Source organism: Panicum virgatum, chromosome 1K (assembly GCF_016808335.1).
Source record: "Panicum virgatum strain AP13 chromosome 1K, P.virgatum_v5, whole genome shotgun sequence".
Taxonomy (NCBI): Eukaryota; Viridiplantae; Streptophyta; class Magnoliopsida; order Poales; family Poaceae; genus Panicum; species Panicum virgatum.
The window spans coordinates 48,327,491-48,351,666 of record NC_053136.1 but is presented as its reverse complement, the minus strand read 5'-3'; the positions used below and the strand labels follow the sequence as shown (position 1 = coordinate 48,351,666).

At 48.8% G+C, this 24,176-nt stretch overlaps 3 protein-coding genes across 5 annotated transcripts; 1 reads left to right on the top strand and 2 right to left on the bottom strand.

Moving 5' to 3' along the window:
- The first annotated feature begins 9,246 nt into the window (after positions 1-9,246).
- On the top strand, positions 9,247-11,568 carry LOC120649614 (zinc-finger homeodomain protein 7-like). The gene has a single exon (XM_039926459.1). The coding sequence runs from the start codon at positions 9,834-9,836 to the stop codon at positions 11,094-11,096; it is 1,263 nt and encodes a 420-aa protein (XP_039782393.1). The 5' UTR covers positions 9,247-9,833; the 3' UTR covers positions 11,097-11,568.
- Positions 11,569-13,617: 2,049 nt separating this feature from the next.
- Positions 13,618-21,289, bottom strand: LOC120649600 (chromatin modification-related protein MEAF6-like). Of its 3 annotated transcripts, XR_005665307.1 has the most exons (14): positions 21,021-21,289; positions 19,702-19,802; positions 19,174-19,243; positions 19,024-19,051; positions 18,870-18,927; positions 18,380-18,758; positions 17,654-18,098; positions 17,463-17,558; positions 16,845-16,955; positions 16,423-16,732; positions 15,930-16,020; positions 15,469-15,778; positions 15,005-15,153; positions 13,618-14,470 (listed from the first exon to the last, which is right to left on the bottom strand). XR_005665307.1 is itself a non-coding variant. In XM_039926447.1 (6 exons), the coding sequence occupies exons 1-6, from the start codon at positions 21,177-21,179 to the stop codon at positions 18,662-18,664; spliced, it is 513 nt and encodes a 170-aa protein (XP_039782381.1). In that variant the 5' UTR covers positions 21,180-21,289; the 3' UTR covers positions 18,260-18,661. The 3 variants fall into 3 exon arrangements, 1 of the variants encoding a protein (XP_039782381.1); XR_005665310.1 differs by lacking the exons at positions 13,618-14,470; positions 15,005-15,153; positions 15,469-15,778; ... (3 more) ...; positions 17,463-17,558; positions 17,654-18,098 and adding an exon at positions 18,265-18,379 and having other exon boundaries at positions 18,541-18,758; positions 21,021-21,264; XM_039926447.1 differs by lacking the exons at positions 13,618-14,470; positions 15,005-15,153; positions 15,469-15,778; ... (3 more) ...; positions 17,463-17,558; positions 17,654-18,098 and having other exon boundaries at positions 18,260-18,758.
- On the bottom strand, positions 13,618-21,294 carry LOC120649591 (ATPase family AAA domain-containing protein 3C-like). The gene is made up of 14 exons (XM_039926432.1): positions 21,021-21,294; positions 19,702-19,802; positions 19,174-19,243; positions 19,024-19,051; positions 18,870-18,927; positions 18,380-18,758; positions 17,654-18,098; positions 17,463-17,558; positions 16,845-16,955; positions 16,423-16,732; positions 15,930-16,020; positions 15,469-15,778; positions 15,005-15,153; positions 13,618-14,470 (listed from the first exon to the last, which is right to left on the bottom strand). Exons 7-14 carry the CDS (start codon positions 17,903-17,905, stop codon positions 13,966-13,968), a joined length of 1,824 nt encoding a protein of 607 aa, XP_039782366.1. The 5' UTR covers positions 17,906-18,098; positions 18,380-18,758; positions 18,870-18,927; positions 19,024-19,051; positions 19,174-19,243; positions 19,702-19,802; positions 21,021-21,294; the 3' UTR covers positions 13,618-13,965.
- Between the last annotated feature and the right edge of the window lie 2,882 nt (positions 21,295-24,176).

The window sequence follows — 24,176 nt, the reverse complement described above, 5'->3', positions numbered from 1 at the left end:
GTATCATTAAAAAAATATTTATCCGAAAAAATCAAAGGAATTCAAAAAAAATTTGTTGAAAAATTTTTGCAAAAAAAAACTGGATCTGGCGCGGCAGCGGGCGGCGGCGCCTCCTCCCCACCCCGCCGCCTCCCCTCCACGCCGCGCCTCCCGTCCCTGCCGCCGCCACGCCACGCCACGCCACCCCTCACCTCCTTGCCGCCGGACCGCCGCGCCTCCCCTCCCCCGCCGCCGGCCCTGGAACAGAGAGAAGCCCGCCGCGCCTCCCCTCCCCCGCCGCCGGCCACGGAGCAGAGGGGCCCCGCCCGCCTCTCCTCCCCCGCCACCGGCCATGGAGCAGAGAGAGCCCCGCCGCGCCTCCCCTCCCCCGCCGCCGGCCACGGAGCAGAGGGGCCCCGCCCCGCCTCTCCTCCCCCGCCGCCAGCCATGGAGCAGAGACAAAAGGGAGGGGGAGGAGGACGGCCGGCTATGGAGCAGAGGAAGGGAGGGAGAGAGAGGAAGGGGGAGGCGGAGGAAAGGGATGGGGAGGAGGACGGCCGGCCATGGAGGAGAGGAAGGGGAAGGAAGGGGAAGGGGAAGGGGAAGGGGATGTGAGAGGCGCGGTCGCCATGGGGAGCTTCGAGATCCAGGAGAAAAAAGGAAGAGAGAGAAGAGAGCGGGGAGAGGAGAGAGAGCTCAGCGGATCAGCGGAGAGAGAGCGAGTGGGGTCCATCACATGGGACGGTCGTCGACCGTGAGTTGGTGAGTTTATGGTCACCCGCAGATTCATCATTGCGTCATGCAAGCTGCCTGATTACAGTTTTTTTTCATCCAGCCTCGAAACTTTGCCAATTTTTTTCATGAGCATATCCAGCGGTTCAGTTCCACTCTGAATCTGACCTTGGTTTTCACCTCTCATATCAAACCCACACACCTCAAGAGCTGCCTCCGGTTGGAATCAAATTTGCCTCCCCTGTGTCTATGTGGGGTGACGGACATTGGGATCAAATCTAATCACGACTCACGAGCCACCGGATCGGACCCGCTCGAGGAAACGGACCCACCCCGCCCTGACCAATGCGCAGGGGCGGGCTCAGTCCAAGATTTGTGTTCCGTTATTTAAAAAAAAAAATCATGCCGGTCACGAGCAATTTAGAGTACGCTGCGTACTCTAAATGCATGAGAGCGACGTACGTGTTTGAGCAGAAGCAGCAATGATAATCAGGAAACGAATAAGAAGCGTGCGTACGCTGTTTAAGCAGATCGATCAGGTTTAGCGTATGGACCGGATCGGATTCGCGCGTCTACTCAGCTTTGAATCCGTGCGCAAAGGCACGCTGCTTTTGAACAAGGAGCGGATCTGCATGCACGTGGCCAACATTCTCCTAGTCCTACGGACGCCCGATAAACAAACCAGTACCGCGCACGCGACCGAATCAGCATCGCAACGTCTTTTTTCTTTCATCAGAGAAAAAAAGTTCCGTCTACTACTCGTACTAGTACTACTCCATAGAACACAAAAAAATTTGACCTGCAAGGGTCAAGCCCCGAGCATTAATATAAGAAGAAGACCTCTTGTGCAGGCTAAGAAAAAAAATCCTTAAACTCCTGCTCCACCCTTACACAGGGGTGCTATAATGTATATCGTAATCCGTGTGAGAGCGACTCGGAGTGAGCCAAGTTCTATTTTCATATGCTTTGTCATTTAAGCAGACGAGGGGGGATTTAATTTTTGAACCTCAGCCAAAAATTCATTTTTATCGGAAATTCGAATCCAGGATCTGAGAAATGCTACTGAGACCACCTAGCCACCACCCAACCAATTTGGCTAGGCACCCGTTCGCTACTCCGTAGCACACTAGGAAACACTCGCCTAGAGCGACAACTCCATGCTCCCCATCTCCGGGGCAAGACGATCGAGACCATCAGCAACCGGGACGGACGACGTTGACACGCGTGGTCGCGTGGAGTTGGAGACTCTCCATCGGATGTGGCCTTTTCGCAGCGAGCTCCGTCGATCGATCGCGTTCCATCCATGATCCATCGTCGTCGGCCGCTGCGCGACGCATTATTATTTATCCGGCCGGGCCGATCGATCAGATCAGATGGTCCAGGTGCTGCCAGCAGGGCCGCAGGGGGGGGGGGTCCACACTGGCCGCACCCCGCGCTGTCGACCTGGCCTGACCGGACCCCAACGGCAGCAGCAGCGGCGTGTCTGGTCTGGTCTCGTGTGCCGGCGCGGGGGCCGGTGGTGCGCGTGCCGGCGCAAAGGGTTTAATGCCCGGCTCCGACCAAGTGGCCGCCGGAGCGCCACGTCTGTGGGCAGCAGGGCTTCCGTTCCCGGGAGTGGAGAGACTACTGGAGAGGTCAAGAGGGAGAGGGGAGTCGCGTGGTGGAGTACAAGACTTACTACTAAGCTGCATTAGTAAGTACTCATGCTAAATTCAATCATAACACAATTATAACGCCAATAATTGGGTAATTTCGATCAGGGGCGATCAAAGTCGTGGATCGATGATGTGCATGCATGAGCTTGGACCAACGGACTTTAGTTGGTGGCTTGAGAAATTTGGAGCATTCCTTTTTATATACGCCCGATCTGCATGCAACGGTTTGATTTTTTTTTTTTATTATGGGAAGGTTTGATTTATTCTCAAGTGGTAGCTGGAGGAGTTTTGAATTTTTACATGTTCTTTTTTCACAATAGCTGAATCGTGTTGCGAGCTAATTCATCACGGTTGGTCATCAATGAACTGAGATTCAAACTACCGAAAATAGCACGGCCTCGAGGAGCACGTTTGACAAAGAGTACAACATCATTCTAGCCACTTGATCATGATGTCTTACCAATTTCCTTTGTTTCTCAGGAGGAGTTATAGTGATTTATCAAAAATGTGCATCGCTACAGTGATGCTGTTCAAGGACCGATTTAATTCCCATCAATCTTTGTTGATAGTGAATCTTACCCATCTTTGCACACTTGCAACTAAAAAATTAAAGCCATCAATCATCCTCATTGTGCGAGGTGTCACATTTTTTAATAAAAAGGTGATAATATCAATGAACTTCTGCATTGAACCATTCCGCGTGGACACCATCACATATCACACCATCCTTCTCCTGCCGAGCGAGGATTGGAACATTGAACCGAGTTTTGTCGTATAAGATGACACACTACCGTGTTGCGTCACTTACCCTTTTTCTCTCTATATTTTCTTCTTCGCTTTCCCTATGCACCTGCCTTTCGCTATTTATATTCCGTTCCCCCAATGTTTTGTTACTCGCTCTCACCTTTGCTACCACCAGTCGAGTTGTGGTGTCTCTACCGTCTCCTATATATATATTCGGGGAGGGGAGGGGGGCAAGGGAAGGCGGACCGACAGCCATGGTGTAGCGAAAATGGCCTCTCATGCCATATTTCAATATAATGTTTTGGCGATTGATGACACACGCAACACTTGAACTAATGTGTTTTGCTTAGATGATATACTCAGGCTTTTAGGTTCAAGTGATGACAAAGAGAAGAGAGGCGAAGCTAGGCCCGAAGGGCCGCCCCTACGGGGGTTCCGCTACCCGGTTAGCGGACGGGGGTCGAGGGGGAGCCGCCCCTCGCGGGTCTCAGGGCAGCGCCCTGAAACCTAAAAGAAATCAAGTCACCGGTTGAACCGACGCCAAGCAAATTACACACGTCGGTGCATTGACTTGAGCACGTCTGGGAGTTTTAGTATCACCGGTTGAACCGACGTAAGGCAAAATGTACTCATCGGTGCAATGACAGAGATGGCCTGCGGGCTAGGGTTTGGCACCGGATGAACCGACGATAGGAAGTTTGAATACGTCGGTGCAATGGCAAAAGCAGACCAAGAAAAATGCATACATCGGATGAACCGATGATGCACCGGATAATGGCGTCGGTGCAGTTGTCCAGAGAGTTTGTTTTTCAAGGATCAGAGGACAGTTGCACTCACCGGTTAAACCGACGCTAATATTACATACACCGGTCGATTGCGTCGGTTGATTGCCCGTACACGTAACGGCTAGTTTTCAGTGGGCAGTTTAGTATCACCGGTTAAACCGACGATGGCAATTTGGGGAGCATCGGATTAAACGGCGTTAAGCGTTTTTCTGGCAGCTTTTCTCCAACGGCTATATTTGCTTGTGCTGCCTATATATACCCCCAAGGCCGGGTCATTTGAAAAGGCTGGAGTTCAAAGAAGTATACTAGAGCTAAAGATCATCTCCAACCACCATAGAGCTTCATTGTACATCATATAGGCTTAAGCACACTTGTTAGAGTGCTTAGTGCTTGATTAGGGATTAGTTCTTGCGAGAGCTCCCTTGAGAGAAGTCTTGCTGCGGCAAGCAAACACTTGTACTCGTCGTGTGACCCTCCGACTTGGTGTGGAGTGGCAACGACACTTTGTGCGGGGAAGGAGGCCCCTACTTGGTGTTAAAGCTCCAAGATAGTGAAGACGGTGCCGTGGTGACGCTTCGAGATAGACGGTGGCGGTGACCTCGTCTTTGTGACTTGGTGTCACTTAGCCTTTGCTTGTCGGGAGCCTTGGAGGCGTGGCAAGACGGTGATCAAGCGAAGAGACTCGGTATCACACTTGTTCTTTGTGAGCAAGTGGCCGTGGACGTAGGGAGGGACTTTGGTGTCCTAACCGAACCACGTTAAATCGTGTGTCTTGGTGTCTTCACGGGAGTTTGCATATCCTCTCCCTTACCGCTTTACTTACCGCATTACGTTTCCGCATTTACTCTTTCTTGCTTACCTTTACTTTCCTAGTTAGTTTGATTAGGATTGGCTATAGGTGGCAAGTCTTTTGGGGTAAGTAGAGGGTAGCATAGATAAACCTTAGTCATAACTAGCATGTGTAGGACGTGTTAGGTTTATCTTAAGCAATTAGATTGAGCCCTAGGATAGAAAAGCGATTAGCGACCCTATTCACCCCCTCCCCCTCTAGGGTCGGACACCCCGGTGATCCTTACACATGGCCGCAACGGCGATGATGCAGACGCGCGGTGGCATCCCTCTGCACGCGACATGCCTGGAATCGCCCTCCGCAACCCTCCAGCTCCCTGTCGCAACGGACTTCTTCAATCTACGATGGATTTACTTGTTCACAATAACTGGGTTTTGGATTGGAGTGGGAAACACATTGCCTGTTGGGCCCGCGACGCTATCTAACTGCGGGCTGTGCCTCAATGCCTGCTCGATAGACGAAGAGGTCTAAAAAAATAGTATTGGAGGTGTCGTGGCCCTGCTAGCCCCCTGGCTCCACCGTTTCCCACTCCCTCTCATTTCTAACATGTTGATGTCAACTCTAGCCGCCAAATAAGATTTGAAACAATCCAATAGTAGGTGACTATAGAAATTGGATACGATCGGAAAATAATTTGGCTGTTAGATACTCCAGAAAATCATACAGTAATTAATTCTTAGTCTATTGTGGATTGATGCTCTGCTACCTCCAGGTCGCTCAGCCTGTCAACGGGGCGGGGCGGGGCTGGGCTGGGGGGATGCTCCCCATCCCCGCCCCGTTCCCCGTTACACAGTCCCCACCCCGTCCCCGTAATTCTTAACAGGGCAAATTTCTCCCCCGTCCCCATCCCCGCCGGATCCCCGATCCCCGTTGGGCCCCGTGGGGACTGCTAAATAAGGTGAAAAACACCTCATTATGGTCATCTCAGTGCATACATTCAAGATATAAATAATACAAGTCGATAACGATAACCACTAGGGCATTGAGCCATTAACTATTAATTGTTAGTGGTTCTTCAGTTGGACTTGGAACATATTGGACTACATATTATATGAGCCAGAATACATTTTTTTTCTTTTTCGAGACACCACGGATCCCCATGGGGCAAAAATGCCCCCCCCCCCCCCCCCCGCCCCCGCCCCACCTCCGGTTCAGGGCCCCGCCCCGCCAGCCCCACGGGGGCAAAACACCCCATCCCCGTCGTTCCTGGGGCTGATCCCCGTGGTTCCCCGACCCCATGGGGAAAATTGACAGCTTGACAGGTCGCTAGGTGAGTTAATATACTTTTATTCTCTCAGTCTAACTGCGATCCCAATTTTTTCTTCAGATGTGTGTTATCTGCTTGCGTCTCCTTGTGAACTCCGCCGCCGCCGCCTCCCTCCTTGTGCAACCAGACATGCGCATGCTTTGATCAATACAAGTACAGTTCACTTGAGGGGAGAAAGATTGCAGTATAATCAGGTGATAAACCTTTTAATCCCAAATAATCTCATTTCCATGTATAATGTTTCTCCTTGCTGTCAATTCTTAGAGGTCCGAGGATATGTTTTCAAAACTTACCATGCATGCTGATTGGGTAGCTCGGAGTACGTCTCGAATCATCCAGGGCGGGGCTTCATGGGACCAATGGGCCTTGTTGGCCGGCCGGCCCCGGCCCCACAAAACAAATCCCTACGAAACAGGGTTTTCAAATGACTACCGCTCTAACATTTTGTTGGCGCCACAATAGCATATCATGCATGTTTATATGAAAGTTTGGAATATATGTTTTTAATCCACACTGGTCACTCCAAATTTTAAGTTCCTGGTACATGTTCTGATTTGTAACATGTTTTCCGCCATTTTGACGTTCCCTCTATTTTTTTTCTCTCTCGCAGTCTTGGACTCTTGGTTGAAAGCTCTCAATGCAACCTCATATGAAAAGAGTTCATTTGACCAATTATGGGAATGGGAGTGACGAGAGGATACAATATGCCCACTAGCAAAGTGCCAAAGTCAACTACCAAACAACATCCATGTGAATGAACTTAAATATTTTTTTATTTCAGTACACGTAAACTCATACAAGAAGAAAACGACGCTTCACGAGTTTGTAAGATTTTTTTTTTGCCTCATCATGCATGCACATCGATCCATTCTTGTGTTGTAGCCCATAGCAAATGCTAAAGATAGATCGACATAAATCTTCTGCAGGAGTCCAACCGAACCTACATGTATCTTTTGCAGCAAGTTCCAGCCGAACTTAGTATTTTTAGAATTCTAATAATCAATTTGCATGAACAAAAGAAAAGCCTTCCCAACCATATTATTATTATTATTATTATTATTATTATTATTATTATTATTATTATTATCATTATTATTATCAGAACAGTTGTTGGGCGTCCATATGTATCCATTCCTATGATGTCGTCCGACCCATATCGAAGGCCAGAGATAGATATATGCATGATGACAACATGTAGGCAAACAATTTTGGCAGCGAGCCCAACCGAACGTCGGACTTTTGGGCTGGTAATCGATCTCACACAATAAGATCGAGAAGCCTTCCCAGCCTTTTTTTTTTCTGAGAAAGTCCTTCTCAACCATATTCGAACGGCTTGTATGACGCAGCTACATGCAAATCCTTCTCAACCATTTTCTAGCTGCTAGTTAATTGCGCTGGCTGGAACAGCATCAGAAATCCTCACAACCACCTACATGCAAATCCATGTGTATGACGCAGCTAGCCCCTGCATGTAAGCACTTGTTGGCAGGGAGCCAAGTCAGTGCAGGAAGACAGCTGGGGTGCACTGCCTGCATGCATGCCAAATCGCCAATGTGTTGACCAGGGTTAACCATTTCGGTGGGATTTCACCGAATTTTGGTGAAATTTTTCGTTTTCGGACTACACCGGGAAGCGAATTTCGGTCCGGAAAGTACGTGATTTCGGTTTCAAATTCAAAAATATGAAAGTCAAACTTTGGTCAAAAAAACAAAATTGTTAACCCTGGTGTTGACACACTGACACTACACTACACACACTAGTCGCTTGCCAACTTCTACTCCTACCTTTTTCTCTTCTTGGCATCGAAGAAAAAAAAAAGATAGATGAATATAAAAGGGGAAGTTACATCAAAAAAATAGAAAAGGGGGGAAAGAGATTAGTGGTAATAGAAGTAGAGGGAGGAATCGCAATTCCGAGGGGGTGATGAAAGTGAAGCCGTGAAAGGAAGAGGAGATGGGAGGCATGGCTAAGGGGGTGGCATCAATGGTAGTGGCAGACCGTGGCACACCGATTAGAGTGGCCTGACGATGGTGTTTGCGAAAAGGACCCAGCGTCCTCAATTCCCAAAGCTGCCCAGCATCTGGTGACCGTTCTGCCCCTACTAGCGCTGCTGCGTTGGTGTTACTGGCCGGACAGGTAGACCCCCCCCCCCCCCCCCCCCCCCCACAGCTAGTGTCATCGTGCTACGGGATGGAGGAGCGTTAAACTGGGGAGCCTAGGTGGATTATAGCTTGGATTTTAGGTGCCTCGGCCTGCACGTACGGCACAGAGATGCACTCATGCAGTTCATGATTAAAAACGCAATCTTTTTTTAATAAAGATCTTGCAGTAGGAATTTCTTGCTATTTGTTTCATGTAGTACACCATACTCCACATTCAATGTACATTGTGTTGTGTTAATAGCGTCGAAAAATAGCTGATAAATTGAATTTGATTTTCTTTTAGGATGCTTACATGATCAAGTGACCATCTATTCGTCCATACACACTCACAGATGGATGGTCACATTTTTTAAAGAAATCATATGGTCATATTTTACCATTACATTGGCCCTGTTTGGATGGCCCTACGATCCTAGCACACACATTTTTCGATTCAAAAATTTCGCATGCATGGAGTACTAAATGAAGTCTACAGAATCTTTTCAGGAATGGATGTAACTTTTCGCGACGAATCTAATGACGGTAATTAATCGATGATTGGCTATAGTGGTGCTACAGTAATCATCCTCTAATCACGCGATCAAAAGTCTCATTAGATTTTTTAGAATTCCTAGCGCAGGGATTCTGGAGTTGATTTTGAAAACTGATTTTATTTGACACTGTAATTAACTGTCAAAGTTACTACATTTTCTAGTATATTGCAAACCAAACAAAGTCATTGGCAGTGTAGTAGTACTACACCCAGCCAAGTTCAGAGGCGTGGTAAATGCAGCAGAGGTGTGAGGCAGTAGGTGACACGCATGGATGTACTTGGAGTCAATGGGGGCACCACACAAGCTGCACTTATTGCAGTGTGGTAGTAGGTCACTGGCACCGGCACTGGCACTTGCACAACTGGAAGGTAAACAGGGTTTATGCTGCGCGAGTGCAATTAAGCAAAACTAAGCTAGGGCTGGTGGAGAAAGAGAAGACGAGCAGGTGACAATGGCCATGGACGGACGAGCAGGTGACAATGGCCATAGTGCAGGTGCGGGAGGGGGTGAAACATGGCCCTGTCGGTGGGCATGGGCTTCACCTCCCATCCTCTCTCCCATGTCACTCATCCAGTCTCACCTCTGTGTTGTGGCCTTGTGGGGGTCTGGGGGAGTGGTAGACTGGACTCCTTCAAACACACACACATTTCTCTCTCTCTCTCTCTCTCTCTCTCTCCTGTCACCTCCTCTCCTCCGTCCTCCCCCTTCCTCTAGTTGTTGTTCTCTTCCTCCACCTTGGCCTTGGTCCTTTAAGGGTGTAGGCATGGATGGATAGATAAGATGGATATGTTTTCTCCTAGCTAGCTCTCTCACAAGGAGACATTCCCCACTTTGTGCCAAATTGTTATTGTGATTGGTATTGTTAGTGTATTTTTACCACTCCCTTCCCTTGTAATCTAGCTTAGCTTGACCAAGCAATATAATCCATCATCCCCCTCCTTCCCCCTTGAGGCCAACACCATCCCCCTCCCCTATTTCTTCTCCAAAACCTACAAGTAGAGCACAGCGCCACCAACACAGACAGCCTCCCAAGCAAAAGCTAGGAGGGAAAGAATCCTTTTCCTAGACCACCGAACCCTCCGAGCTCTAGCTCAGCCCCCCCAAACCTAGTTTGGTAGCTGAAGCCATGGAGTACAAGAGATCATCGCATGTGGAGGAGGAGGAAGGGGAGGAGGAGGAGGTAGAAGACGAGGAGGAAGAAGAGGAAGACGAGGAGGAGGAGGCCAGAGGTCACCGCTATACCACTGCGGCAGCGGCACCAGTAGGCGCGCCGCAGCAGCAGCAGGTGCACGCCCAAGCTCTTGGCCTTGGCTCCCACGCGTCGCTCATGGACGCCGCCGCCTTCTCGAGGCCGCGCCTGCCACCCGACTCCTCTCTGGTGACGCAGCCACCGCTGCCTCCCCCCGGCTTCATGCCGGCTCAGCGGCAGCCGCAGCTCCATCCGAGGAGAGGGGAGAGGGAGAGAGCTGCGGGGGCGCCGCCGCCCCAGCCCCGGCGCCACCAAGAAGGGGCGAGGAATGGCGTTCTCGGCGGCGGCACCGTGTCCCCGGCGGCCTCCACGCTCACCCTCGCGCCTGGCGCCGGAGCCGTGGTGCCGGTGGAGGCGACGCAGTGGAGGTACCGGGAGTGCCTGCGGAACCACGCGGCGCGGCTGGGCGCGCACGTGCTCGACGGTTGCTGCGAGTTCATGCCGTCCGCGGGCGACGGCGCCGCCGCTCTGGCCTGCGCCGCCTGCGGCTGCCACCGCAGCTTCCACCGTCGCGAGGCTGTCCCCGGCGCTGCGCCGGCTGTGTCGCCCTCGCCGGCAACCCCCACCGCCAACTCCTCCCGTGTCATGCCGCTGCTCCTGCCGCCGCCGCACATGCAGACGACGCGCCCGCACGTCCCGGTGTCCCCGTCCTCCGCGCCCGCCGCGCTGACCGAGTCCTCGAGCGAGGAGCTGCGCGGCCCCGCGCCGGCGCCAGCCGCCGCGCACCCGGCCCCGCCGCCTACGCTCCCGCCCCACGCGCACGCGCAGCTGGCCGTCGGGGGCTCGGCCTCCGCTCCCCCGGCGCCGAGCAAGAAGCGGTTCCGGACCAAGTTCACGGCGGAGCAGAAGGACCGCATGCGCGAGTTCGCGCACCGCCTCGGGTGGCGCATCAACAAGCCTGACTCCGACGCCGTCGACGCCTTCTGCGACCAGGTCGGCGTCTCCCGGCGCGTGCTCAAGGTGTGGATGCACAACAACAAGCACCTAGCCAAGATGCCGCCCTCGCCCTCGCCCCCGTCCTCCCAGTCCCCGCCGCCGCCGCATCACCGCCATGACCACCACCCGCCTCCACCTCCTCACCAAATCCACCTCCACCAGCCGCCGCCGCCGCCGCAGCAGCAGCAGCAGCATGATGCATGAGTGAGCACCGAGAGTAGCGGCAGAACAATGCGAGAGGATCAGAGGATGCCATTAGCTTATTAGCTCATTTCTTTATCCTTCTTCTTCCCTTGTAATTTCAGTGACATTCTGGTTGTTAAGAAGTTAACTCATCATGCAGCAGTTAGGAGGCAGTAATATGATTATGTGACCTAATCTCATCTTAGCCTTACCCCTCATTTGGATAACCTCATTAAGGTTAGCAACTTAGCATCACGGCACGTGCATTGACAATTCTTTCTTATGCTAATGTTCACTGCATATTAGGGCTTTCTTCATCCCCCTCCTCTCTATTTCTCTCTCTCTCTCTCTCTCTTATGAGAGGGAGAGACAGAGAATGGTAGTGCATGCGCAGCTGTGTTTGGATGTGTGCAGTGTCGTGGCAGTGCTGCTGCAACCCTGCATTGCCATTGCATTGCTTGATGCAACGCTCTCTTGGGGCGTCCCCTCCTTTTGACTTTGCCTTTTGGGCTTGTTGGATTCCTTTTGGCAGGGCAGCCGCTCCAGAGAGCATTGTGCTGTGCTCTGTGTGCTGCAATGGCATTGCATGCATTGGGGTCTGGTTTGGTTTGGTTGGGTTTGGTGAGGGGCCCTTTTGCTGGGAGGGGAATGTACTTAGGCATGGGGCTTTGTCATTTGGTGTGCAAAGTACAATTAGAGGGGTCATTAAAGCAGGGTTCCTAGCTTCTAAGCCTTCCCTTCCAGCAGTAGCTTTCTGTCCTCTCTTGAGGGGGTGTGTCCTCTCTTCTGCTTGCTTGCAGCCTAAACCCCTTTCTTAAGGGCATCTGCAGCCTTTCTTGAGGGGCAATTTTGCCTGAGCTGCTTCTACGGGCCGCCTGCCAAAGCTTAGCACAGTAGTGCAGAACAGTACTGGTGGTAGAGACTTCATTTTTTGCCCCATCACTCTCTTTGGCCACAAGTGCATCAGTACTGTAGCTAGAGTTGGGGGAGCTTTGGCCAGAAGGCAGGTGTGTGTGCCATATGAGAGTGGACTGGGGTGTCAGGAACTCAAAAGGGAGAGAAAGGAAGCCTGTGTGTGTTGTAGTATTTGAGTGTGTATGTTGGATTCATGGATTATTATGGGGTATGCAGCGGGGTGAATGATGATATGTGCATTGTCGGCAGCTGGAGGCTTGGATGGGAGCCATTCAAACGTGACAAGGAGAAAGGTGTGTTGTTGCCTTGCTGGTAATGACATCTCATCCCATTTAGTCGTTTTATGTCACCAGCACCAGGTACAACAACAGCTGCAAATGATGGGTCTGTATCCTTGATTGATCCTGAACTCTGAAGCTGATGTTCTCAGCTGCCAGAAGTCTGAATCCAAGCGCCTTGTAGGCATTTATAACCAAGATTTATGTGATGCATCTCTGAAAGATTTGTCGAATTTTGTAGGGTAAAACTGCTCCTTGATTCCTGAAGCTGAAGTTATATGCTGTCAGAATTAAATTTCAGATATAAATATTGTCAGAATTAAATTTCAGATTTGTCAGAATTAACATTGGGTTCTTGTGATTTTCATGCTAGAAGTGGCAGTCGTGGCAGCAGAAGCAACAGGACGCACTTGCGCTAAGTGCATATATAACTAGTAGTAATAAATAAAGACTCTAAAATCCGCAGGTACTGTGTGTACTTAGCGATAGCTCACCTTTTGTGGTTCCAAAATCTGAGATTTTTCAGAACAAGGGGGCTGTTCGGCTGATCCAATCTTGGCTTGTCTCGGATTATCTCGATTTATATTCTCTCACATAATACTATTTATTCATTGGATCAGCCGAACAGCCTTAAGACGTGCCTTGTATGCGTGGATGTGAGTGTGACCATGCTTATTTATTCGATCAGAGGCTGCGTCATTTACACAACCTTGATCTAGGCCAGCGGGGCAGCGCGGGGGGGGGACCATACTCTCAGTCTCTCAATGCGGTAGTCTTCGTTGTCTGAAAGATCCATTTCGGTGGAACCAGTACAGAAGAATATAGGGTGTGTTTAGTTCGCGAAAAAATTATTGTAGCACGTTTCGATTTTATTTGGTAACTATTGTTCAACTATGGAGTAATTAGTTTCAAAAAATTCGTCTCGTCATTTATAACCAAACTGTGCAATTAGTTATATTTTTTAACTATATTTAATACTCCATACATATATCGTAAAATTCGATGTGATGTGCGTCAGTGAAAATTTTTGGGAACTTTTTGCGGAACTAAACACAGCCATAGTAGCGGTCATTTTCTTCTATGAGAAACAAACAAGCAGCCCATTAGAATCTCTTTGGCTCCAAGTTCCCGTTCCGTCAGGTGCTAATCCTGAATGCATACAATTTGTTTATGCTCGGAATCTATGTTGCGTGAGCTCTGATGAGCCAAGCAAATGCGTTAAGAGAGCAGGATATGGCACGGTTTCAGAAAAGACACCGGTAACCGGGCAATGAGGCGCGAGGCAATACAAGTCAAAAAAATCGCCAGCCACCAATCTACAGGAAACGGGTTGCAGGAGGCCGGGCAAGTAGAACAATCACATAAATGGCCCCTTTTTCATTGACATAAACAAGCGTACAGATGCGACCAAGAATGGTTAAATCAATAGGCTCAAGGAGACTATAAAACACAGTGCAAACCTAGAACAACTATTTCAGTTTCAGCACAACTCCATCCTATTTGGCTGTCCCTCGGACAACTCCTGCTGCAAGCAAAGCAACCATATGTGAACAAAACTGGTGGGAACATACCCTAAACATACAGGATTTTCCTGAAATCTCCACCGGAACCCAAAACATCCACTACTACTGAAGTCAGTGGGAGGTGCTTGTCCCTCATATGAAGATCCAAGCTTCCAGGTAAATCTCTCTTGTTGATCAAGCCATACCCTCTGAAGCAAGCTTGATGCGTTGGTGATGCTCGGTCACTTTGTAGTCAACAACTTCTGAAAACAACTGGGGATCCAATATACAGTCAGGCCGGCCATAAACAGCAGCTTGCACACTAGCCACCAGCTTCGCAATCTCCCTGCCAGAGAAGCCATCGGTCTTCCGTGCAGCTTCCCGGAGCAAATCATCGCTTATGTCCTTCACCTGTATCTTCCTCTGCTGCTTCTTGAACAATGCACCCCAAGAAGAGCCTTTGCCCTCTTCCTTGAGTATATATTGCTTCAAGTATAACTTGAGCAGTTGGAACCTCTCCTCCTCCCCAGGTATGGGAAACTCTATGACTTCATCAATACGGTCAGTGACAGCAGCATCAAGATCACCAGGTCTGTTTGTCGCTAGGACAAGGACAATATCCCTTGACTGGTCACCGGTCCGAAACAATAGTGCATTGAGAGCGCTCCGCTGAGCTTCACTCATATGGGTACTGTTCCGCCTGGTATATTGAAAAATAAAACATTAGAGGTAGATGGAACTTCTTGTGTGGAACCAACCATTTAATATATATACATTTACAGTTTCATGATGACTCTTACATCAATGGGTGCGGATGGCACCACCTGAAGAGTTTTTTTTTTTTTGAAAGGGGAAGGGATTTAGGCGGGAGGTAACCATAGACAGGTGATTGCAGACATTTCGTGAGATAAGACTAATTCATTCTGAGCTTAATAAGCCACGATAGGAGGGATGAGCCCATAGACTAAAATTAGGAGAAACTATGTGTGAGAACAGAAAACTGTTGTGCTGCTACAATACCAAAGAGTACTGTCATTGCACATAAGAAGTTCCATAGTGTTGTTGGGTTCTAATTAAACTGGGTTCAAATTAAGCTTATGTTAAGATTCTAAACTAGTTCAACTCAAGATTGATAACTAAGTGAAAGCACATGTGCTTGAGTGCAACTCGCTAGTCATATTAATCAGAATGTTAACCAGTCCTGGATCATTTAGGAGTCATGTTAAAAACTTACTCGCACAAGAAAGCATCAGCTTCATCAATGAAAACCAGCATTCCTTTTTTGGACTTCTTAGCCCAGTCAAATATCTGATGGATCTTGGTAACAGCCTCTGATCCTAAGGGCGCAACATCTCCTCCCGTCATCATGGCATAATCCAGGCCCTGTCATGCCATGAATGCAAGGGTGTGAGTGTTAATGTATACCACATGCCTCTTCAAGTATATATGAATTGACTATCTTAAATACCAAACTTGTGTCCAAACTAGTCTCGTTTCAAAGAAGATAACTCAATTAATCAAAATAACAAAATACAATATACAACAAAGGGAAGGTCCACAGACCACTGAACACCACTCTATGCCATTATTCGTTTTAAACCTTATAAACTGATGACCAGAAGGAAAAAAAAAACAAGCCATTTCAGAAGATTAGCTATTTTTCTATGGTGGAAGGAAACATAGATCCACCGAACTTACAGATTTGCGAGCCATCTCCCTTGCTACTAAAGTCTTGCCAGTTCCAGGAGGTCCATAGAACAGCATATTGCGGAATGGTGCACCATGAGACTTTGTATTTGCAGTAGCTCGTGCAAGATGTTCAATCCTCCGCTTGAGTGAAGGGTGCAGAATAACATTATCAAAGCCTGCTCCACTCGACAAAGATGATGAGGTAGGTTTGAGCAATCTAGACATTGGCAGTGGAAACTTTGGCATTGATGATTCACGGATCAGCGAAGGCTGACCCAAGATTCTATTGATATAACCCCACGTAACCCTTGCTCCTTCCCTGAAGATTAAAAAGAGAAAAAATTAAAATTAAAAGTTCATGCTTGTGAAAATGTAACAGGTAGTGAGGTAAAGCTAAGATTTGCTAATGATTTGTGTGTATGCATATTCTAAAACGAAAATTAATATGTTATATTGGTATTGAGGCAAACCTAGTAGTATAAACTCCAGCAGCCAGTGCAGTAACTCCTCCAATACCCATCATTAGTTTACTCCTATCAGTCAAAAGCGTTCTGAACCCACCTACAAGTCCACATTGGAAAGGTTCATAAGTGCAAATAAAAACTACTACATTACATAATTATTTTGTTAATAGATTTTTTTAGAAGAATGACGCTGATCCTTGTCAATAATTCAGCATACCATGACCAAGTATGTTTTCACAAATTACTTTTGATGAGACCAAAGTGCATCTTAGAAAATATGAGACTTAACAACAAAGTAAACAAAAGAGAAGAGAGGGGGAAGAGGGTCATCAGTAAACAGTAACAGTATTGTCAGGTTAAGATGAAAACAATAGACCTACGAATATTGAAAAATGACACGATCAGAAAAGCCTGGACTATCTTTTCTGATTGCCTAGCGGAATAAAAAGAAATGGTAGATTAACTTCATAAATATTGCTAATTGAAAGAGAATTGAAACCTTCAACATGCGAAAAGGTTGTATTTATTGCAGCGAGCCATTTTTCTTTTTCACCCTTCATTTTTTCTAACATCGTTCTCCTTGTAACTTCTTCTAATTCTCTCTGTTCAATAGCTCGAGCTTCTGCTTCTGCTAAAGCTTTAATTCTGTCTGTTTGCTGTTCTTGTCTAGCCTTTTCTTTCTCAGTCTGTATCATTTCCTCTAAAATCTTCCGTTCTGTGGCACGCCTAGCTTCTTCTGTCCTGATGGCAGATGCCTCTTGCATTTTCACAAGTTCAGCGTCTTGTCGCCTTTGTATATCACGCTCCGTCTGTCAAAATCAATGCTTGCTTAAATTGTGTGTAGCTCTCATAGCAGCACCAACAAATAGACACACATTTAAGTACGCTATGAAATTAAAAAAAAAGGAGTCTCTTCAAAACCTGAATTCTTTTTCTAGCTAATTCATCCTCGTAGCGTAATCCTTGCGCTTTTGCATGTGCTTGTTGTTGCAAATTATTGTTGTACTCTTCAGCTTCTTTCCGTTTCCTCTCCTGCAGATCAGATATCAACGGAGTAATATAAGTACACACTGCTGGCAACCAACAACTACAGAAGTTGGATGCAAGCACACAAAATGAGATGAAAGAAAATCTCTACCACATCACCAAAGTTCTACGCTTCTACCTTTCCATGCCGATCAGTTTTCCATGCATGTTGTGGAGTTTTAAATACGTTGTTCCTTGCTATTCACGAAGGTCAGCCACAGTTATAAGTTTTTCACATCGACATGTTTTCACATCTCAATTATAAAGTTACTATGCTTCTTTACTAATCCCACTTCTAATGGCAAGCACCCGTCTTATGTAATTGATTCCAACTAAGTCATGAACTCAGACGGTGACGGGAGGAAGTTCGTCAGGCTTATGTAAATTAGATTCAGTATATAATTGAGCGTTTGAGTTGCATGAAAAACCAATAACCAGACGCTGCTGACGTCCAAGCTATAACACTGAACATTATCTGCATCAACAAAGGGGGGAAAGGCGTCAGGAACTCACGATGTCTCTGAGCTTCTCGTTGATGGCGTAGCGCACCTTCTCGGCCTCAATCTCCGCTAGGCGAGTGTCCTCCTGTCTCGGCATCAATTCAAACACCTGCAACCGACCGGAAACATAAACGCCGTCAGGACAGGCCGGCCCAGTTGGGGGGGGGGGGGGGGGGGGGGGGGGCAAAAGCGCGAGCACGTTGCCTGCTTGGCGAGCGGCGAGTTGTTGATCTCCCGCAGCGCGCGAGCCATGCGCTCCAGGGTCTCCGGGTCGCGGCCGAACGCTGTAGCCCCCAAATTGTCCCCGTCGCCCGGATCCGACGGCGGGGACTGGCGGCGGAAGAGGGAGGCGCCGTCGGCGTAGGCGACGCTGGTGAGCAACGCCACCGCAGCGGCCGCCCCGGCGACGGCCGGCGCCCCCCTCCCCAGCGAGCGCAGGCGGAGGCGGCGCAGCATGACGAGGGAGGCGTAGGGACCCAGGGTTTTTCGCTGGGTTTTCCTGGTGGCGGTGCGGCGACTGGGGAGAAGAGACGCGACGGGACGGGACGAGAGGAGAGGAGACCGCGAAGGTTGGAGTGGCTAAACCCTCCGCCGCTTTCTTTCTTCTTTTCCAAGGGAGGCTTTTCCTCGATAGAATCCCGGCTTGAGCCTGCAGACCAAAATTTTGTTCCCCAGGGCCCATTTAGACATTGCTTGGCGAGCCTAACAATGATGGGCCTTGCCCTTTGGGCCGTACAAGGCTCAATTGCCCTCTAAGGCCCTGACCGTAACGTGCTGCGCTGCCATTAAATAAAACGTGCTAAGATAGAAAACACTGAAATCCAGAACATGTTGCTATCTAAGAGGAAGGTATTGCATGAAATTTTCACAATCTGGTTAGCTTTCTGCTAGCCTATGTTACAAAACAGGAGATGGCGAGGAGGCAGAGACCTCTGTTTTCAAGGCGTCGCCTAGGCGACAAGGCGGTGGCGGCTCGCCTTGCTTAAGGTCTCGCCTTAGCCCGCCTTAGCCCGCCTAGGCGTCGCCTAGGCGATAAGGCGGTGGTGTATCGCCTCGCCTCGCCTTACCGCTTTAAAAACATAGGCAGAGACGCAAGCAAGCAAAACAATCGAGCTGGGGCTGCAAGAGAAAGGAGACAATACATAAAGAATCATGTGCGGCTAAACGCTAAATGAAGTTAATCCGCTACAGTAGGCCTACAACCGGGAGGAGTTAGTAGTCATCTTCATCGTCCAGATCTGGATCGTTGGACGGCCGTAGTCTCTTGCCATCTCGCCCACCGGGGCGTCCTCCCTTCTTCGGTTTCCCTCTGTCAAAATACACAAGGAATCAGAGCCTGGCAGTCACAACAATTAAGACAAACTTGTTCGCTCGGTCTCTCCAGTGACTGAAGAGTTCAGAAATTGTATCTGAAACTTACTGCCCATTTGCAGGGGTGCTTCCGCCTTTTGAACGGCCTGGTCCATATTCTCTTCCATCTGCAAGGATGAGACGAGTATTGAGAATCTGCATGTGTTTCCTTGCCTGCTATGGATTTAAATTCAACCAAAAAAGGGGGCACAAAGAAAGTTTACCATCTCGTCCAGTCAAATGTTCATCAACCTATATGCAAAAGAAAAAGAAAAGGGATCGAAATTAGCAAACTCCATAATTTGGAAACAGTAGGAAAATGGACAACCGGAAAGCATGTGGTGTTCAGCAACATTGAGCACTACTATCAGTACCGCTGGAGAAGTAACTGATGACAGAGAGAATAGCCTCTCGTCAGCCTGGAATTTCCGGGAGCGCTTGAGGCTGAAATCAGGCAGAAGCCATCATGAATGATTCTATGTGATCTGCATTACATGGATTGCTTGCAAAATGCGAAACAGAGAAAGGAACATTTGCGTCTGCAGAATAATCACAACAGACTAAATGCAGTAGATAGAGAAACTAACATGACAAAACATAGCACTAGCATAAAAACATTTCTTTTCTCGGCTATAACCAACATGCTATTCATCTTGCAACCAGATTTCATCCAACAGCTAGATTATACATGCCCATGCTGATGTATACAATTCTGAGGTAAGGTCACATTCGATATAGTTAGTGCTATCGAATAACAGAGACATTGAAATGTTATGACAATTTACTTCAAAATAATATTGTATACAAAGAATACTATATCCCAAAATATAATGAAGATCTTCAAATCCTAAAGGCTGCATCAAGTTTATTCAGGACCAAATAATGAAACTTAGGTGTCTTACTTAGACGTGTTTTTTGAGGATGACAAAAATGATTCAAAACCCTTCAGCACACTTCCAAACTGATTAGACTCTTGCAGGTAGGTGGTCTCCATATCATAAACCTGGGAGGGTATTGACAGTGACATTAGTTCGTTTATACATTAACATTAGTTCGGCAAAAATTTCTCAAATCATGAACAGGTTGCTCATATATTTGTTTATGTATAAGGAACTAATAATGTTTTTCTCAGTTTTCGCTAAAGATAATTTCCCATCTAGGTATTACTCACCTAACAAATAAAAGCACACTTTAACACGAAAGTTTACAAATATTTTGACATCTTTATGTGCTCTCAGCTATATAGGTTTACCTTTAAGTCAACTTTACTGCATGCAGGTGACACTACAGATATTGTGCTGTCCCTAGGACATATGGTTAACAGCCTCTTATTTAGAAAAAATATTAGTCACAAATACTGCTAAGTATTGTGCTTACTGGGCTGCAGTGAAAAGCTCCAGACAAGAGAAATATGCATCCCTCCCTTTTATGAACAAGAAACATTAACCTTTTTGTTAACTCAGTGTTCAGCTGATTTAATCATTTTGGACAAAAACATAAGATTCACTACTGAAGTAAGATTATCTTCAGTTCATGGAATGCTTTACAGAATCATACTAGAATACAGCATAAAAAGTGTTCTTATGGTCACCATATAAGTGGAATGACTCATTTATTATGATTGGTTTCTGACAAACACAGCATAACAACAACCTTTTAGTTTGATAATCAACACAACAGTTCTTTTAGCATCAAGTGTTCCATATTTCTTGAACTGAAAGCTGTCAATAAAGCATGGTAGGAAAGAAGGGCATGGTTAAGCACATCAGCGAAATTCAGTCCACTTCTCTAGATCATTTCATTTCGTCCAATCATTTCACTCGCTGCATCAGTGGCTTCCTCGAATTGAGGTCATAATTCAATTCCATTCTCTCTAATCGAGGCCACAATGGCTCTGTTCAATAACATCAGAGGTTCAAAATACTTGTTCTTTTTTTTTCGGTTAAGATTTGTATTGCTATTGAGGCAATAGCTGCCCATTTAGGACAAATTCAGGTTGCCACATACTTCTGCAAGTCGAATTCTACAATCTCTCACCGATCCAAATCAAATGTCAACCACCAATTTTCCGTGAGTGGCGTTTCACATCTTCGGCAACGGAACGTCCAGTGAGGGGCGCCGAAGAAAGATCGCGTCTTTGGAACAACAGCTGCGCCCGCCGACGCAAACCCTAACCAGAGAAAGGGGGCCCGGGAGAAACAGCGGGAGATGAAGACCTAACCTGGCGCTCGATGGAGCGGAGCTCCTCCTGGAGCTTGGCGCGTTTGCTCATGAGCGCCGAGAGCATCGCCGTGGGGTTGGGCGTCGGCGGCGCCGGCGAGGGCGCTGAGCCCGAGGCTGCCTTGTGAGCGCCGCTCCCTCCTCCGCCTCCCGAATCCATGGCCGCCGTCTCTAGGGTTTGAGTTCGCGTCCGCCTGTCCGGGCTCCGGGGTGTCGGGTCTCGGCTCAGAGGTTGTGCAGTTACAGGCGGGTCGCTGCCAATCCACCACGTCGCCCGCGAATCCTTGAGTCAGACCCTTTTTTTCAAAACAAAAAAAATGCGGAACTTAAATTATTCAGATTTGTCGGTGTACAATTTGTGAGATTATTTAATTATTTAGTTCCAAAAGTTGCGAGATTAGTCGGTATACAATTTGCCAATTTGGTTGGAAATGTTAAGGCTATCAGATGAAGTTTAGGGGAACGAGAACTTGAGTATCTCAGTTTCCAATAAACACTTCCTAATAAGATGTTATAGAATACCCCAATATCACTTTTATAGATTATTGGAATAGATAATTTTACCTCTCAATAATCTTATCCCAATACAACTAGTGTATTGAGAGAGTAGTATGAATATCCCTCTAATTGAGAGGAGTTAGGCAAATATTAGAACAATTCAATAATTGTTGAAGAAAAAAAAGATGTATTGGAAAACTGTTGCCTAATAGTTTATTGTGAGAAGAGGAACAGCCGGAGATGCTCTTGCCATGGGCTTTTTGGGTACCCACAGCTGGGTGGCGGAACGCACCCATCTAATCCCAGAGGGAAAGTACTCGGGAAAGTGCTGAGCGATTAGGCCAATCTAGTTTGGGGGCAAGAACACTCGGGGGTTTTGAGTGGTTCGGGCCGCCGGAGCGTAATACCCTACGTCCACTGTGAGGTGTATTGCTCTTGGTGTGAACGAGTCTATCCACTGCCCCGGGGGGCCTTGAATCGTCCTTTCTCTAGCGAGCGTCTCCCTTTTATAGACCAAGGGGACGCGTACACAGGCATTCAGACCCTGACAGGTGGGTCTGACGTGGATGTATAGTATATTGCGCAGAAAGCTTTAATGGAGCTACAACGGTTGAGAATCTCTTCTTGGATACGCTTCATCGCCCTGTCGACTATCTTGACCGAAGGGAGTCTTTATTTGTCCCATCAGCTAGGCGCCCGTTGGAGGCAATGTAGCATGCGGTGTAGTCTGTCGAGGCTACCACGTAGGCGTCATAATAAGCGAAGCCGAGCCGTCATGCCCAACTGGCATAGTAGACTGACAAACGCGGCGTGGGCGGTGCCAGCGACTGCATTGTGCGTCTTGGTAACACGCGACCAATAGTGCAACCTGGCAAAAACCGCCTCGGGCTCTGCTATGGCAGTGCGTACTTCCGCCTACCGCTTTGAATGCGGTAGGTAGGCGTGGCTTCCAGTGGAAGCCACAGGGCTCCGTGCGCGTGCCCGCACCCGTGGACACGTGGCGGCTCCGGACCAGCCCAGGCGGGGTGTCGGATAGTATATGGGGATCCAGGACCCGGGGATCCGGTACTCCCTAGGAGGTCCGGGGCCCCAGCTGTTTTGGCTGAGGGCTAACTTCTCCGGGACACGCGGCGCCACCGGACCTTCCCCAAGCGGGGAGCGGGTCCGGGGCCGTTTGCCGGTAGAGTAGGGCTCTGGACCACAGGGGTCCGGCTACTCGGCCGTCAGTGCGTAGTTAAGGATAACTACGAGACTCTTGCCTAGACACAGCAAGAGGGGGTATCCCAGTCCTGGGGTACCGACAGTGGCCCCCGGGCCCACCTCGGGAGAGGTACGAACCCGCGGGTGGGTCCACCATCATGACGCGTTCTAGCGCAATTTGGCTGTGTTGGCGTGCTCATGTCGCGAGCGGGTGCTCCGGACCCCCTAAAGGCCGGAGCACATGTTGCCAGGTTCGGGTACTAGAGCGCTCTCCGCAGGGTAGCGAAGGTGCAGGCTCAGGGTACGGAAACAACCTAAGCAGCTGCACGGACCTCGAACTGCCCAGGGAGCGTGCACCACTTCCCTGTACCTGGCCCCAGGCGACCGTGGCGAGCGGTCTCCGCCGGAGCGGGCCACCGGACTGGACTTGAGCCGACCGTGGCGAGCGGTCTCCGCCGGAGCGGGCCACCGGAGTGGACTTGAGCCGACCGTGGCGAGCGGTCTCCGCCGGAGCGGGCCACCGGAGTGGACTTTGAGTCGACCGTGGCGAGCGGTCTCCGCCGGAGCGGGCCACCGGAGTGGATTTTGAGTGTTGCTGACGATCCCATGAATTACGCCACCGGACCTTGCAGCAAGGTGTAGGAAACCAGGCCTTATACTAGAAAGGAGCCCGGGACCTCTAGGGACAGCAGTCTCGGATACTAGGGGACTCGTAACAGGGCAGTGAAGTACGTAGGCTTATGGTACATTACCAAGCTAAGCTACGCGGGGCTTCTCTACCCCAGGATACGGGCACCACTTCTCCTGAGCAGGTCCCTAGGGGTCCGAAGTGCCTTCCAGCTAGAAGGGGTGTCCCCACCTGACCACAAGCCAGCAACTCAACTTGGATTGTTAGTAACTAAAGAAAAGACTCCGTTTGGGAGAAGGACACAGTAAAACCAAAACGGATAAGAGTAATCACTGTAAAGTTTAGATAAGACTGAGAAAACAATTCTCCTTTATTGTGGTTATCATGGTGTATATCAGAGGTTGGGATTACGAGGCCGAACCTCTACCGCTCTGGACCACGTGCTGGTGTTGCCTGTTTGTGCGATGAAGCCAGAGGTCGGGTTTACAAGGGCGGACTTTTACCACTCCGGACCACACGTAGGCACCATGTTATTACAAGGATGTACTCTCTTTGTCCTATCTAGGGGTAACCTTCGGTCGCCTTCCGTAAGGCATGTGCATTCCCTGCCGGAGTGGAATTGCCACCTTTGAGTTCTCCACAGTCGTCGGAGGCGAAGGCATCCTGGACGTGCCTGAACTGCATCATCCAGTATCACCTCGGGAGCTCGGGGGGCTCTTCCCTGCCTAAGAACTGTCATATGCCTAGGTAGCATGGAGACGAATCCTTTGGCTTTGAATGGGAGGGGCCCAGCCGCCGCCGTTTGCCACCGGAAGCCAGCCCGATGATCGC

Coding starts and splice junctions, on each gene's coding strand:
- LOC120649614 (XM_039926459.1), top strand. CDS start 9,834: ATGGAGTACAAGAGATCATCGCATGTGGAGGAGGAGGAAGGGGAGGAG.
- LOC120649591 (XM_039926432.1), bottom strand. CDS start 17,905: ATGCTGCGCCGCCTCCGCCTGCGCTCGCTGGGGAGGGGGGCGCCGGCC. Junction 16,733..16,844: donor TAGCTAGAAAAAGAATTCAG/GTTTTGAAGAGA, acceptor TGATTTTGACAG/ACGGAGCGTGATATACAAAG. Junction 15,154..15,468: donor GGGAGATGGCTCGCAAATCT/GTAAGTTCGGTG, acceptor ATGGCATGACAG/GGCCTGGATTATGCCATGAT.
- LOC120649600 (XM_039926447.1), bottom strand. CDS start 21,179: ATGGATTCGGGAGGCGGAGGAGGGAGCGGCGCTCACAAGGCAGCCTCG. Junction 19,803..21,020: donor TCCGCTCCATCGAGCGCCAG/GTTAGGTCTTCA, acceptor ATACCCTCCCAG/GTTTATGATATGGAGACCAC. Junction 19,244..19,701: donor TCCTCAAAAAACACGTCTAA/GTAAGACACCTA, acceptor GCCTGATTTCAG/CCTCAAGCGCTCCCGGAAAT.